The following is a 12,169-nucleotide window of genomic DNA, read 5'->3' as shown; positions in this document are numbered from 1 at the left end:
GCTGTTAGAGAGACAACCTAAACTCTAGATGGCTGGCTGACTCACTGACAGAGTGCACTGCAGACACACCGAGGTGGTTTGCTTTGACAATGAGTTTGCACTATCTGAGAGAACAGTAACAGATTTCAGAGAGACATGGGTATGTACAGACCAATAAAGGTAGACAGACAGAAACACAACCAACCCCAACACACACACACACCACCCCAAAACACGCACACATGCAGACAGACAGACAGACAGACAGACAGACAGACAGACAGACACACACACACACCCCTTTACCTCCTGGTATCGTCATCCTCTTGTGTTCTCTGGGTCCTAACCCAGTTCTCCAGCTGCTTCATGGAGTTGGTTCTGGTCAGACTCCTCTCTGGCTCCTGGGCCTGCTGGATCTGGGTCTGGTTCTGAGGCGGGTCCTGGGTCTTTCCTGATCCTCTCCCCAGCGTACCTACCACCTCCCCTGGGCTGTGGTCTCCAGCCCGCTCCCCAGAGCCGTTGATCTGTGGTGGGGCCATGTGCTGGGAGGCCTGGCCTTGGCGGGAGGCTGTAACTGCTGCTGCGATGGCTGCTGCCTGGGCTGGTTGGAGCTTGATGCTGTTGATCTTAGTCAGAGGCCTCTCAGCACTGCCATCCCTCTGGAATCCATACTTGTTCCCTTCACGGAGGGTTCCATACTTATCCACTTCCCTAAGGGTACCATACTTATCGAGTGTCCCATACTTATCTCCATCCCTCAGGGTACCACACTTACTCCCTTCCCGTAGGGTTTTATACTTCTGTCTTTCATCAAGGGTCCCATAACGATCTGACCAATCTTTCTCAGTCATAGACGCCTGTCTCTCTACCCCTTTCTGGAGGTTGTATTTCTGTCCATCTTTCTGGAGGGTGTATCTCTCTCCTTCTTTTTGCAGTGCATATCTCTCTCCATCTTTCTGTACCAAGTACTTCTCCCCGTCTTTCTGAGGTGCATATTTCTCCATCTGAACATCTTTCTGCACAGCATATCGTTCGCTTCCATCTTTCTGCAAGGAATACCGCTCCCCGTCTTTTTGCAGGGCGTACCTCTCTCCGTCTTTCTGCAACAGGTACCTCTCTCCGTCTCTCTGTAGCGTGTAGCTCACCCCGTCTTTCTGAAGGGAGTATCTCTCTCCGTCTTTCTGCAGGGTGTAGCGTTCCCTCTCTCTCTGGAGGGTGTTGTGTTTCTCGGGGTCTTTGTGTTTCCTGTCCCCGTCCGTGCGGTCCATGCTGCGGGTGAGGGAGGGCTGGCGCGGCTCACGGTTCCTCTCGTTGTTCTGGATCTCCGGTCGGGTCAGCACCCGGTTGTGGTTCAGGATGTTGTTCACCTCCTGGGGACCGCCGCGGTCCACCTTCAACTTCTCCAGTCTGGGAGAGAGTGAGAGAGAGAGAGAGAGAGAGAGAGAGAGAGGAGGGAGAGAGAGAGAGAAGTGAGGGAGAGAGAGTGATGGACAAGAGAAAAGGAGGGAGAGAATGAGAGAGGGATTGGAAACGGTAAGAGAAAGGAAAAAAAGACAGAAGAATGATCAAAAGATGAAGATAAAGAACAATGTCACCAATAAGCCATTACCAGGCAAAACATATCTTCACATTCCAACAATGGACTCCTGCTGTGTGGGTGTCAGGCTTAGGGCTCTACTGCTACCTCTCCTCTCCTCCAACCTGCCTGACTGCCTGCCTGCCTGCCTCGGGGGACCAGAGAGGAGAAGAGGAAGAGAAGTGAGAGGTTTTTAAAACATCACTGTCCGCCCACAGCACTCTGAGGGCTCAGTGAGACATGGCTACTTTGACAGAGCAGCCATCCACTGCTGTTACAGAAAGGCCATTAACAGGTCTGGTAATCCAGGGGAAAATGGCTCAATTCTAGGCTAGCCGCAGTCCTTTACCGCCTACTGCACTCAGGGACAAGTCACAGTGACGGCCACTTGGGACTGCTAATCTAATGCTCAAGTACCTCTATGTATTTCTACCTGGGGTTTTCCTAGTATTTCTCAGTGAGGTAAAGGTACAGTAATGGCAGTATTTCCAATTTCTATTGCCAGACTTTGGCTCTGGAGTTCACAGACACAGTAGTTCTGTGTAATTAAAGCACGCAGTGGCCTGAGTGTGTGTTTGTGCCACACAGCATCCCTTTAAGATGAGAGCAGTGCTGAAGTAACTTGTGCAGACATACAGACATACCTCCACAGCATCACACCACAATGATGAAGCTAGGACTGCTGGTGTGCTGTGCTTACAGGACTGTGAAGAGTCGGTGTTACGGTCTGAGTCTCTCCAGAGTATAAATCATTGAATGGCCATGTCGATAAGCCTTCACAAACAGCTCGCAGCTAAAACTCTGCAATTACCAACAGCACTAAAGGTATTTTGTTATATCGAGGGTGAAGTGCAGAAGCAAGAAGAACTAAGGCTTCGATTTTGTTGCCTCTGATGTGCCACATCAACAGAAGAAAGAAAGTAAGTTTGACTGGAGGCAGTGAAGATGGAAACCATTGCTGTGCTGTATAACCCTTAAGCTATAGCTTCTTGTTCCCAGCTATGCATCTTCAACACCACATCTGGTAATTGTCTTCTAAATTGATGCGATTTCTCGCTTCTGCAAGAAATACTGCAGTCACTCACGGCTGTCAGTTTGCTTACAAAACAAATGCAATCACTGTTGGTAGATTACACGGTTCAGTTGGTAGCTTAAATGCCATAGGTCAAACAATCAAGTCTGGTTACTATAGAAGGGATTTGGGTTTGTGGGCGGTTCTCTCTGGGTCTGCCCACCTCCTGATCGGCTCTATGTGGACCATGGCTGCATCCGTCATCACTTTCATCCAGGACTCCATGTCTTTGGCCGTGTCTGTGCAGAAGTAGTATGTCCTCATGTTGGAGTGGGTCGCCTAGCAGGGAGAGAGCGAGACAGAGGAGTGTGAGGGGTGACCTTGGCAAGACTGCAGGGAGTGTTTACATCACCTTCTTTGGAAGAGGTGTGTGTGTGCGTGCATCTGTCTGTGTGTGTGTGTGCACACTGCACACGCGCCTGTGTGTCTGAGCGTGAATGTGTGTGTGCATCCCTACCACTCCAAGGCTGTGTAGCTAACTTTAATTACCTATGCTAAGGCTTGGGTCCATAAATATGAGCGACAGGGAGACACTCCAAGCTGAGTACTACTCTTGTTTCCTGCTGCAGAGGCAGAGAACTGGCACTAAGGTTGTGTCCCAATTGGCACCCTATTCCCTGTATAGTGCACTACTTTCGACCGGGGCTGGTGTACTACAGTGAGGGAAAAAAGTATTTGATCCCCTGCTGATTTTGTAAGTTTGCCCACTGACAAAGAAATGATCAGTCTATAATTTTAATGGTAGGTTTATTTGAACAGTGAGAGACAGAATAACAACAAAAAAAAACAGAAAATCGCATGTCAAAAATGTTATAAATTGATTTGCATTTTAATGAGGGAAAATGGGTTGTGGATGGGTATTCCAGCATGACAATGACCCAAAACACACGGCCAAGGCAACAAAGGAGTGGCTCAAGAAGAAGCACATTACGGTCCTGGAGTGGCCTAGCCAGTCTCCAGACCTTAATCCCATAGAAAATCTGTGGAGGGAGCTGAAGGTTCGAGTTGCCAAACTTCAGGCTCGAAACTGTCACGCCCTGGGGACACTTGTATGTTGAGCCAGGGTGTGAGTTTCCTTTGGATATTCTAGTTGTTGAATTTCTATGTTGGCCAGAGTGGTTCTCAATCAGAGGCAACGAGTGTCAGCTGTTGCTGGTTGTCTCTGATTGGGAACCACATTTAGACAGGCTGTTTTCCCACAGTGGTTGTGGGATCTTGTTCCAGTGTGGTTTGAGTTAGACCGTGGACGTCACGTTATCGTTTGTTGTTTTTGTTCGTGATCATCAATTAATAAATATGTTTGCCTTCAACGCTGCGCCTTGGTCCTCTGTTCCCGACGATCGTGACAGAAACCTTAATGACTTGGAGAAGATCTGCAAAGAGGAGTGGGACAAAATCCCTCCTGAGATGTGTGCAAACCTGGTGACCAACTACAAGAAACGTCTGACCTCTGTGATTGCCAACAAGGGTTTTGCCACAAAGTACTAAGTCATGTTTTGCAGAGGGGTCAAATACTTATTTCCCTCATTAAAATGCAAAAAATTTTACATGCGTTTTTCTGGATTTTTTTGTTGTTATCCTGTCTCTCACTGTTCAAATAAACCTACCATTAAAATTATAGACTGATCATGTCTTTGTCAGTGGGAAAACGTACAAAATCAGCAGGGGATCAAATACTTTTTTCCCTCACTGTATATAGGGAATAGGGTGCCATTTGGGAACGGATGGGTTTGTTACTGTGTTATAGATGGCGTCAATGTGTAGGAGTGAATCAGCGCTTACAGTGATGACTTGTGTGAAAGAGTATGTGAGGCTAACATGCTCAGAAGGTGGATATAGCATTGTGTCTCTCTTTCAGTATTTTCCCTCTGTCCATCTTGCTCCTATTGCCTACCGAGACTAGAAAATCATTTGACTTTATCATGGATCTACACATAAAGAGCTCTCCATATACAAAAGCATTTTCAGAGATTCTCTGAAAGGAAAGACCAAAAGCGAAGAGAAGTGTGTGTGTTAGTGTGTTTATACTACAAAGCAGCATAGCGCGGTGAAATAACGGAAGCCATTCACTTTCAATGGAAGGAAGCGGAGTGGGCGGGGGGACCAATCGAAGCACATCATAACTTCCTACCCATATTAGATTGTCTGACAATGGCTGTTGATACATAGCACTACAATAACTCCCTACAAAAAGCAATAACTCTGCTGTGGTAGATAGTAGGAAGACGTGGTTCCGCGTAGCCTACCACTGTCACAGTCGGGTTATAGGTGCCGGTTTGGAGAAAATTTAGATTCAGACACTTTCTATACAGATATCCACACATTATACAATCCGGACCAACGAACAAGGAGTTAAGGATTATAGATTTGCCTTCAGTAACAGGATTTTCGGAAACAAGTACCCCCCTAAAAAGATTTCCCCAAGTAATTTTTCGGGCTCCGCATTGCAACCACCTAGGATGTCTACGCGCGGAAGCGCGGCGTCCTTTATAGGACTGTGTGTGTACAGTACTGACCTTGAAGGCGTATTTCCTGCTGATGTGGTCGTCGACAGACAGCATGGAGATGTGGAAGCTGGGCAGCAGGATACTACCCAGGATACCCTCCTCCTTCTCATCTACAGGACAGAAAAGAAGAATAGTCAGATATGGTTTATAATGTTGATACAGGCTTTGGAATAGTACATTATGGTCCATCTGGTGGGGGAAAGTCGGGAGAGATCAGAGGAGGGGAACTATCAGCATTCTAACAGGATAGTGGACACAGGATGTACCGGACACAGAATGCGTCAGAACTTTGTAGGCACCTTTATCTTTGGACAGGGTGTGATGGCTCGACAAGCTGCTAACAGGACACAGGATGTACCGGACACAGAATGCGTCAGAACTTTGTAGGCACCTTTATCTTTGGACAGGGTGTGATGGCTCGGCAAGCTGCTAACAGGACACAGGATGTACCGGACACAAAATGCGTCAGAACTTCGTAGGCACCTTTATCTTTGGTCTGGGTGGGCTAACCGTCTCAGATAGGATCACTTAAGCTGGAGTTTATCAAAGCATGGCAGGGAGGGTTGAGCATGGCGGGACATTCACTTTCTTTTTTCACTAAGAACCACCAAATCCCGGGCTTACAGCATGTTACACAGTAGGGTACCCAAAACAGACAGAAGAACAAAACCGTTTCTCCTCGGGCCGCTTTGCCAATCATCTATCATTTCACAGTCAAATTGAATCCTAACAGTGCAACTTGGTAAACAAACACACTAACTTGGGTGTGATAGCGTTCAACCGTGATACTACTGCATCAAAGACAGACAAGTAAACAATGATGGAATCAATCCCTCTACTGCTCAGAGCATTACGTACAGCTGGGTTGTAACACACCATCTGTAGAGTGCAGCATGACTGCAGCAAAACCAACAGAGCTTCAGGGTTTACTTTAAACAGGCAAGTACAGCAGAATTCCCTGCAGCACTCCATCCCTGCGTCTGCCTCTCTCTCTCTACTGCTGCTGCATTATTAACTGAGGGGAGAGGGAGAGAGACAGAGAAGATGAAATGAGAACGCAGCACCACCTTCTTCTGAAAGCAGCACTTCCTTCTTCTTCTGAAAGCAGCTCCTCTACCCACATGTACATACTGTATTACCTCAATAACCTACTTCGTACCCCTGCATATTCACCCTATATAGCCTCATTATTGTTTTTATTGTGTTACTATTTCCTTTTTATTTAGCAAATATTTGTCTTCCTTTTTAACTGCACTGTTGGGAATGGGCTCGTAAGTAAGCATTGCACTCTCAAGTCTACTACACCTGTTGTATTCGGCGCATGTGAACAATAAGATGTGATTTGATTTGAATGGGGTTTTCACTAGATTCTACAAAGAAGAAGCACGGTGACCTTAACCTTTAAGCGATGTGTTGATATGTTTTGATTTGATAATTATGTGGCGACAGAGATCCTGACCAGATCAGAACCATCAGTCAATCGGACAGGGTCATTCTTTCATTCCTGCCTTCAGATAGACACAATTCCTAGTCAAAACCTTACCTCTGAAAACTCATTGACAGACAGCACTTAACTTAAAATGAAGTGAGTGAAAAAGATAAGAGAGTGAGAGAGAGATAGATGTTGTTATCAGAAAGCATAGCACTTCAACACTCTTAAGAACTCTTCTCTCGTCTGTTGGTTTGCCAATACACATGAAATTCCCCTCTGGGCATGTCATGAAAGAGCTAGCTGATTGCACTCCGGGACCGTTTAATTGAACAATTTATGGAAATGAAACTCTCTGAAACCTGGGAGAATTGGGTTATGTCTACGTCTGCAGCAAATACGTTTGCACTTTACTGCTAGCACCTGGTAGATGTCCTATACTCAGACTTTGATCGTGTGTTGTGTTTTGAGTGTGTGTGTGTGTGTGTATGTGTCTCACCTCTGTAGTAAAACAGGCACATGTCAGACAGCACAAACCACCTCTTCTTCCATAGCTTCATCCCTGTGCTGTCCTACAGGGAAACAGAAGATAGGAGACATCAGTCAGATACTGAGACAGAGCAAAACATTTGGTAGTAGCTCTTCCTTGCCCTCTGATAAGCTAGGTGAGACTTTTGACAATTGCCATATTGCTTACATCTATTCAAGCATTTGCTATCAAATCTAGTGCATAGAGCAGTGTTCCTCAATCCTGGTCCTGGATACCTATAGGCTGCCCTTGCTTTTCATCTAGACCTACCTTGATTGGTTGAATTAGGTGCGTAAGTAGAGCTGGGCTAGAACAAAATCCTGCACACCCTGCTGTCCCTCCGGATCTGAGTGGCCAAACCCAAGACTGTCACGGAGTTCAGGAAGCAACGTACACACTCCCTCTGATCCCAGACGGTTTAATTAACCACAGCTATCTCCTCCCACTGAAGCAAATTGGCCCTCTTTATCTCTTAATAACTCCCAGACAAGTTTCCCCTTTCTGTTTTTATAGCTGTGTGTGTGTGTGTGTGCATGCTTTAGTCAGCTTTACTCTCTAGATAATGTGCTCCATACTTTTCTCTGTAACAATAATGGCTTCTCTTCCAACGTCGCCTTTCTTTTTTATTCATAACATAAATAATCTAATACTGCTTTGTTGTTTTTCTTGTCTTTATATTCAGCTTCTTTTGATGCATGAGTAGGAGTACAAAGGCATAAAAGAAAAGCCTTGCCATCTTAAATAAAATATTTATCCTTTAAGAGAAGGCTTTGGTTGTCAGGTTTGAGAAGGAGAAAAGGCAAGTCTTTCGAGAGAGAATCAATGCAGCTTTTAAAGGGGAATTTAGCATTGTAGAGAGGGAAGGAGAAAGGTTATTGACAACAGTTCAACTCTAGTTGGAAACTGAGTGATGCTATTGTTGATTGTTCTTAATGAGTGAGTGAGTGTGTGTGTGGGTGGGTGGGCGCTAGGGGATCTTAAGACACATTGACAAATTGACCCACAGCCAGAGCTTGGGGAGTGAGAGGAAATGCTAAAGTTGCACTGTACAGGTCAAAAGATAATGAGCAAAATAGCCCAGCCACCACAAGGTTGGTCGAGCTAGTCTGTAAAGTGACCTGATTAATCGAGAGAGAGAGAGAGAGAGAGAGAGAAAGAAAGAGAGAAATGTACATCCAATCAAGGATGATTGTCACTTTGCTTGAGGGACCAGGCCACCTTATCAGTAATAACTAAAACAAAGGACTCAGGCTATTTAAATGAGAATGACAAAATGATGCATCAACATTTAGATTGAATACAATTGCCAGATAACAAGAGATGAGGTCAAACTCTCCCCAAAACCAATCTGATTAAAATTCACTGTCTGGGAATACAGATTCAAAGTGAATGTGTCTCTTTCTGAATGTGAATGAGGATGAGGATGTCCCTGTTATATAGATAACTGGATAACATAACAGACGTGTGTGTGTGTGTGATGCTACACAGCTGACCGCTGCTGCTGAAGAGATCTGCATGTGTCCATTATTGCAGCTGTAATTAAACCCCTATGAGATTGTCGAGTTCCCTTTGAGTGTCTGTGTGCGTGTTTGTGTGTGTACACGTGTGTGTGCATGTGCAGGTGGCTATCCCCACAAAGCCCTGTCACACAGACTCTCATCAACCCACTGCGGAAGGCTGTGTACGCTGCACACTTCCACCAACAACCACTCATTGCCATACATACTGCAATCAGCCATTTGATTTGCTCAGGTTCTGCTATTCTGTAGACCATTTTAAGAGTAAATTGCAATGAAGAAGTAATTTAGTCAAGTTCTTCTATACTGGGAAATACAAACGATGTACAACTTTCCAATACCTGTTTGTAAAGCCAGTTGCTCTTGACCGCCGGGGCATTGGGGTTCCTCTTAATAGAGTTGGACCTCTTGCCAAAGTTATGGACCTTTTTGGAAGACCTCGAAGGCTGAAAATGTAAATGGACAAATCGTCAGTATACTGTATGTAAAATAATTAATATACAGTGCCGTGAAAAAGTATTTGCCCCCTTTCTGATTTTCTTTATTTTTGATACTGAATGTTATCAGATCTTCAACCAAAACCTAATATTAGATAAAGGGAACTAGAGTTTACAAATAACAAAAAATTATACTCATTTTATTTATTTAGGTAACAGTTATGCAACACCCAATTCCCCTGTGTGAAAAAGTAATTGCCCCCTTACACTTAATAACTGGTTGTGCCACCTCAGCTGCAATGACTGCAAGGAAATGCTTCCTGTAGTTGTTGATCAGTCTCTCAAATCGCTGTGGAGGAATTTTTGCCCACTCTAGCATGCAGAACTTCTTTAACTCAGCGACATTTGTGGGTTTTCAAGCATGAACTGCTTGTTTCAAGTCCTGCCGCAACATCTCAATTGGGATTAGGTCAGGACTTTGACTAGGCCGTTCCAAAACTTCTAATTTGTTTCTTTTTAACCATTTTTATGTAGCCTTGTTTGTGTGTTTTGGATCATTGTCTTGCTGCATGAACCAGCTGCGCTTCAGCTTCAGATCAAATAATCCCCAAACCATCACACTACCACCACCATGCTTGACCGTTGGTATAAGGTTCTTACTGTGGAATGCAGTGTTTGGTTTTCGCAGGCATAATGGGACCCATGTCGTCAAAAAGTTAGACTTTTGAGTCATCTGTCCATAGAACATTCTGCCAAGAGTTTTGATGATCTTCCAGGTGCTTTTTGGCAAACTTGAGTCAACTTTTTGGACGAGATGGGTCCCATTACGTCTGGCGAAAACCAAACACTGCATTTCACAGTAAGAACCTCATACCAACGGTCAAGCATGGTGGGGTAGTGTGATGGTTTGAGGATGCTTTGCTGCCTCAGGACCTGGAAGACTTGCCTTAATAGAAGGAACCATGAATTCTGCTTTGTATCAGAGAATTCTACAGGAGAATGTCAGGCCATCCGTCTGTGAACTGAAGCTGAAGTGCAGCTGGGTCATGCCGCAAGACAATGATCCAAAACACACAATCAAGTCTACATGAAAACGGTTAAAAAGCAACACATTTGAAGTTTTGTAAAGGCTTAGTCAAATTACAGACCTAATCCCAATTGAGATGTTGTTTAAATAAATTCCACAAATTAACTTTTAAGAAGGCACACCTGTTAATTGAAATGTATTCCAGGTGACTACCTCATGAAGCTGGTTGAGATAATGCCAAGAGTGTGCAAAGCTGTCATCAAGGCAAAGGGTGGCTATTTGAAGAATCGCAAATATAAAATATATTTGGATTTGTTTAACACTTTTTTGGTTACTACATGATTTCATATGTGTTATTTCATAGTTTTGATGTGTGTCCAAACTTTTCACTGGTACTGTATACAAATATATTTCTGAAGATGCATAATTAGAGGAGGAGAGTTACAAATTAATTCAAAATATCCTCCTCTGTCAGTAAATATAGGTGAAGACCGTTAACATGCATTTGGCTCTTCGGTGTTAATAAACAAATAAAGATAAAAAGCAACAGAAGGAAGAGGTACAGTATTCACCTCATTAAACTATCCCATTCTACAAGAACATCTTTACTGAGAGAGGGAGAGAGAGAGAGAGAGACAGATACACAGAGAGAGAGAAAGAGAGAGAGCAAGAGAGAGACTAATTTACAGCATGCTAGAATCTTCTATCCATCCCTACAGCAGCAGAGCATAGTGCTTGTCACGACTTCCACCGAGGCTGCCCCCCCCTGCTGGTTCGGGCAGGCTTCGGCGTTCGTCGTCACCGGAGTACTAGCTACTGCCGATCCCATTCTCATCACTCCACTTGTCATGTCTTGTCAATCACACAAACCTGGTGCTCATTCCCCTAATTAGTATGTGTATAAGTGTTCCCTCTGTTCCCCTTGTCTTTGTGAGTGATTGTTTGTTGTGAGAGCGTGTAGCTCGGTTGAGCTACTATTCACTGTGTTTATGCCAAGGTGGATGTTTTCCCTTGTAATAGTTTCGTTTGACGCTTTGGGCGTTTGATTTATGTAAAAGGAATAAACTCTGGACTTCAGTATTTTACCTCCTGCGCCTGACTCCTTCATTCACACCTCGTCACAGTGCTAGAGTAAGCTGGACCCACAATAGAGTTCCACAGTGTGTCATAATCCCCATAAAACCTAGCAGTCAAAAAGGGTAATGGTTCCAATCCAGATCATCATGGTATTTGTAGTTTGGGGGTTCCAGGTGAATATATTGATAAAAATCACCTTGTCCGAGAGAGATTTACATGGTTATCAAAACATCACGCCAGGGTAAGCCTACACGAATCACAACCCTTATTTTAAGTGTTTCTAAAATCCCCGATGGGGAAAAATTAATGGTGGATAAATGATTGGAACCATTTCCTGTTTGACCGCTAGATTTTCTGGGTATTATGACACCTCCACTGTGGGGCTCTATGGTAACTCATCAATAATTACAGCTCATTAATAAATACAGGCCACAACGCTATACTTTTGGTCAGTGTAAGCAGAAGTAAAACATAATTAATTCATGAAAGCATGCTTTTCATTTGATCAAAGCATGCATATTTATACACTGGTCTATTAAGCATTTATAAACAATAAAATCTCTTGGTGACCATTCTAGAATTGTAACTCTCTGTGATAGGGCTGGGATAATCCAGCACATATTATCTCATGTAGAGTCCCTGTTCTGATTCTCTCTGTGGACTAATACAGTTCTCACAACATTTAACTAATGGAGAAAATGGGAGAGATCCACAAGACTCCTCTTAACATCCCAGAACTAGGACCTCTATCTCGCCTCTCACAGGCCCCTATTAGCCAAGTCACTATTGATACAGTACATTAATCCAACCCTGTCCTTGTACATGCACCATAATTGCATAACACCAACTTCTAATCCTCTCAGATCTATACTAGTGCTTAGGGCATGGGTCTAGTGGTCTATTTGGGGTTGGGTGTACAGGCCGACATGGAGCTCTCACCCGTGTGGCGGGGCTGCTGCCAGGGTAGGTGCTGTAGTCTGACCCTCCTGTGTAGTTAGACGCCTCGCTCATGGTGCTCA

General features: G+C 44.4%; 1 protein-coding gene across 10 annotated transcripts in view; it reads right to left on the bottom strand.

Moving 5' to 3' along the window:
- LOC121546201 (pleckstrin homology domain-containing family A member 5-like) overlaps positions 1–12,169 on the bottom strand; it is a 183,370-nt gene that overhangs the window by 31,649 nt on the left and 139,552 nt on the right. For all 10 annotated transcript variants that reach the window (XM_041857279.2, XM_041857280.2, XM_041857285.2 and 7 more), the window contains 6 exons: positions 12,090–12,169; positions 8,951–9,055; positions 7,063–7,135; positions 5,144–5,244; positions 2,791–2,906; positions 286–1,386 (listed from right to left, as the gene is read on the bottom strand). The exon at positions 12,090–12,169 is cut by the window's right edge and continues 62 nt beyond it. In XM_041857279.2, the coding sequence (XP_041713213.2) occupies positions 286–1,386; positions 2,791–2,906; positions 5,144–5,244; positions 7,063–7,135; positions 8,951–9,055; positions 12,090–12,169 (1,576 nt within the window). The remainder of the gene's footprint in view (positions 1–285; positions 1,387–2,790; positions 2,907–5,143; positions 5,245–7,062; positions 7,136–8,950; positions 9,056–12,089) is intronic.

This window comes from Coregonus clupeaformis, unplaced genomic scaffold (assembly GCF_020615455.1).
Source record: "Coregonus clupeaformis isolate EN_2021a unplaced genomic scaffold, ASM2061545v1 scaf0692, whole genome shotgun sequence".
In the NCBI taxonomy this organism is placed as follows: domain Eukaryota; kingdom Metazoa; phylum Chordata; class Actinopteri; order Salmoniformes; family Salmonidae; genus Coregonus; species Coregonus clupeaformis.
Note: the sequence above shows the minus strand (reverse complement) of the source record. Positions and strands in the feature narration are given on the sequence as shown.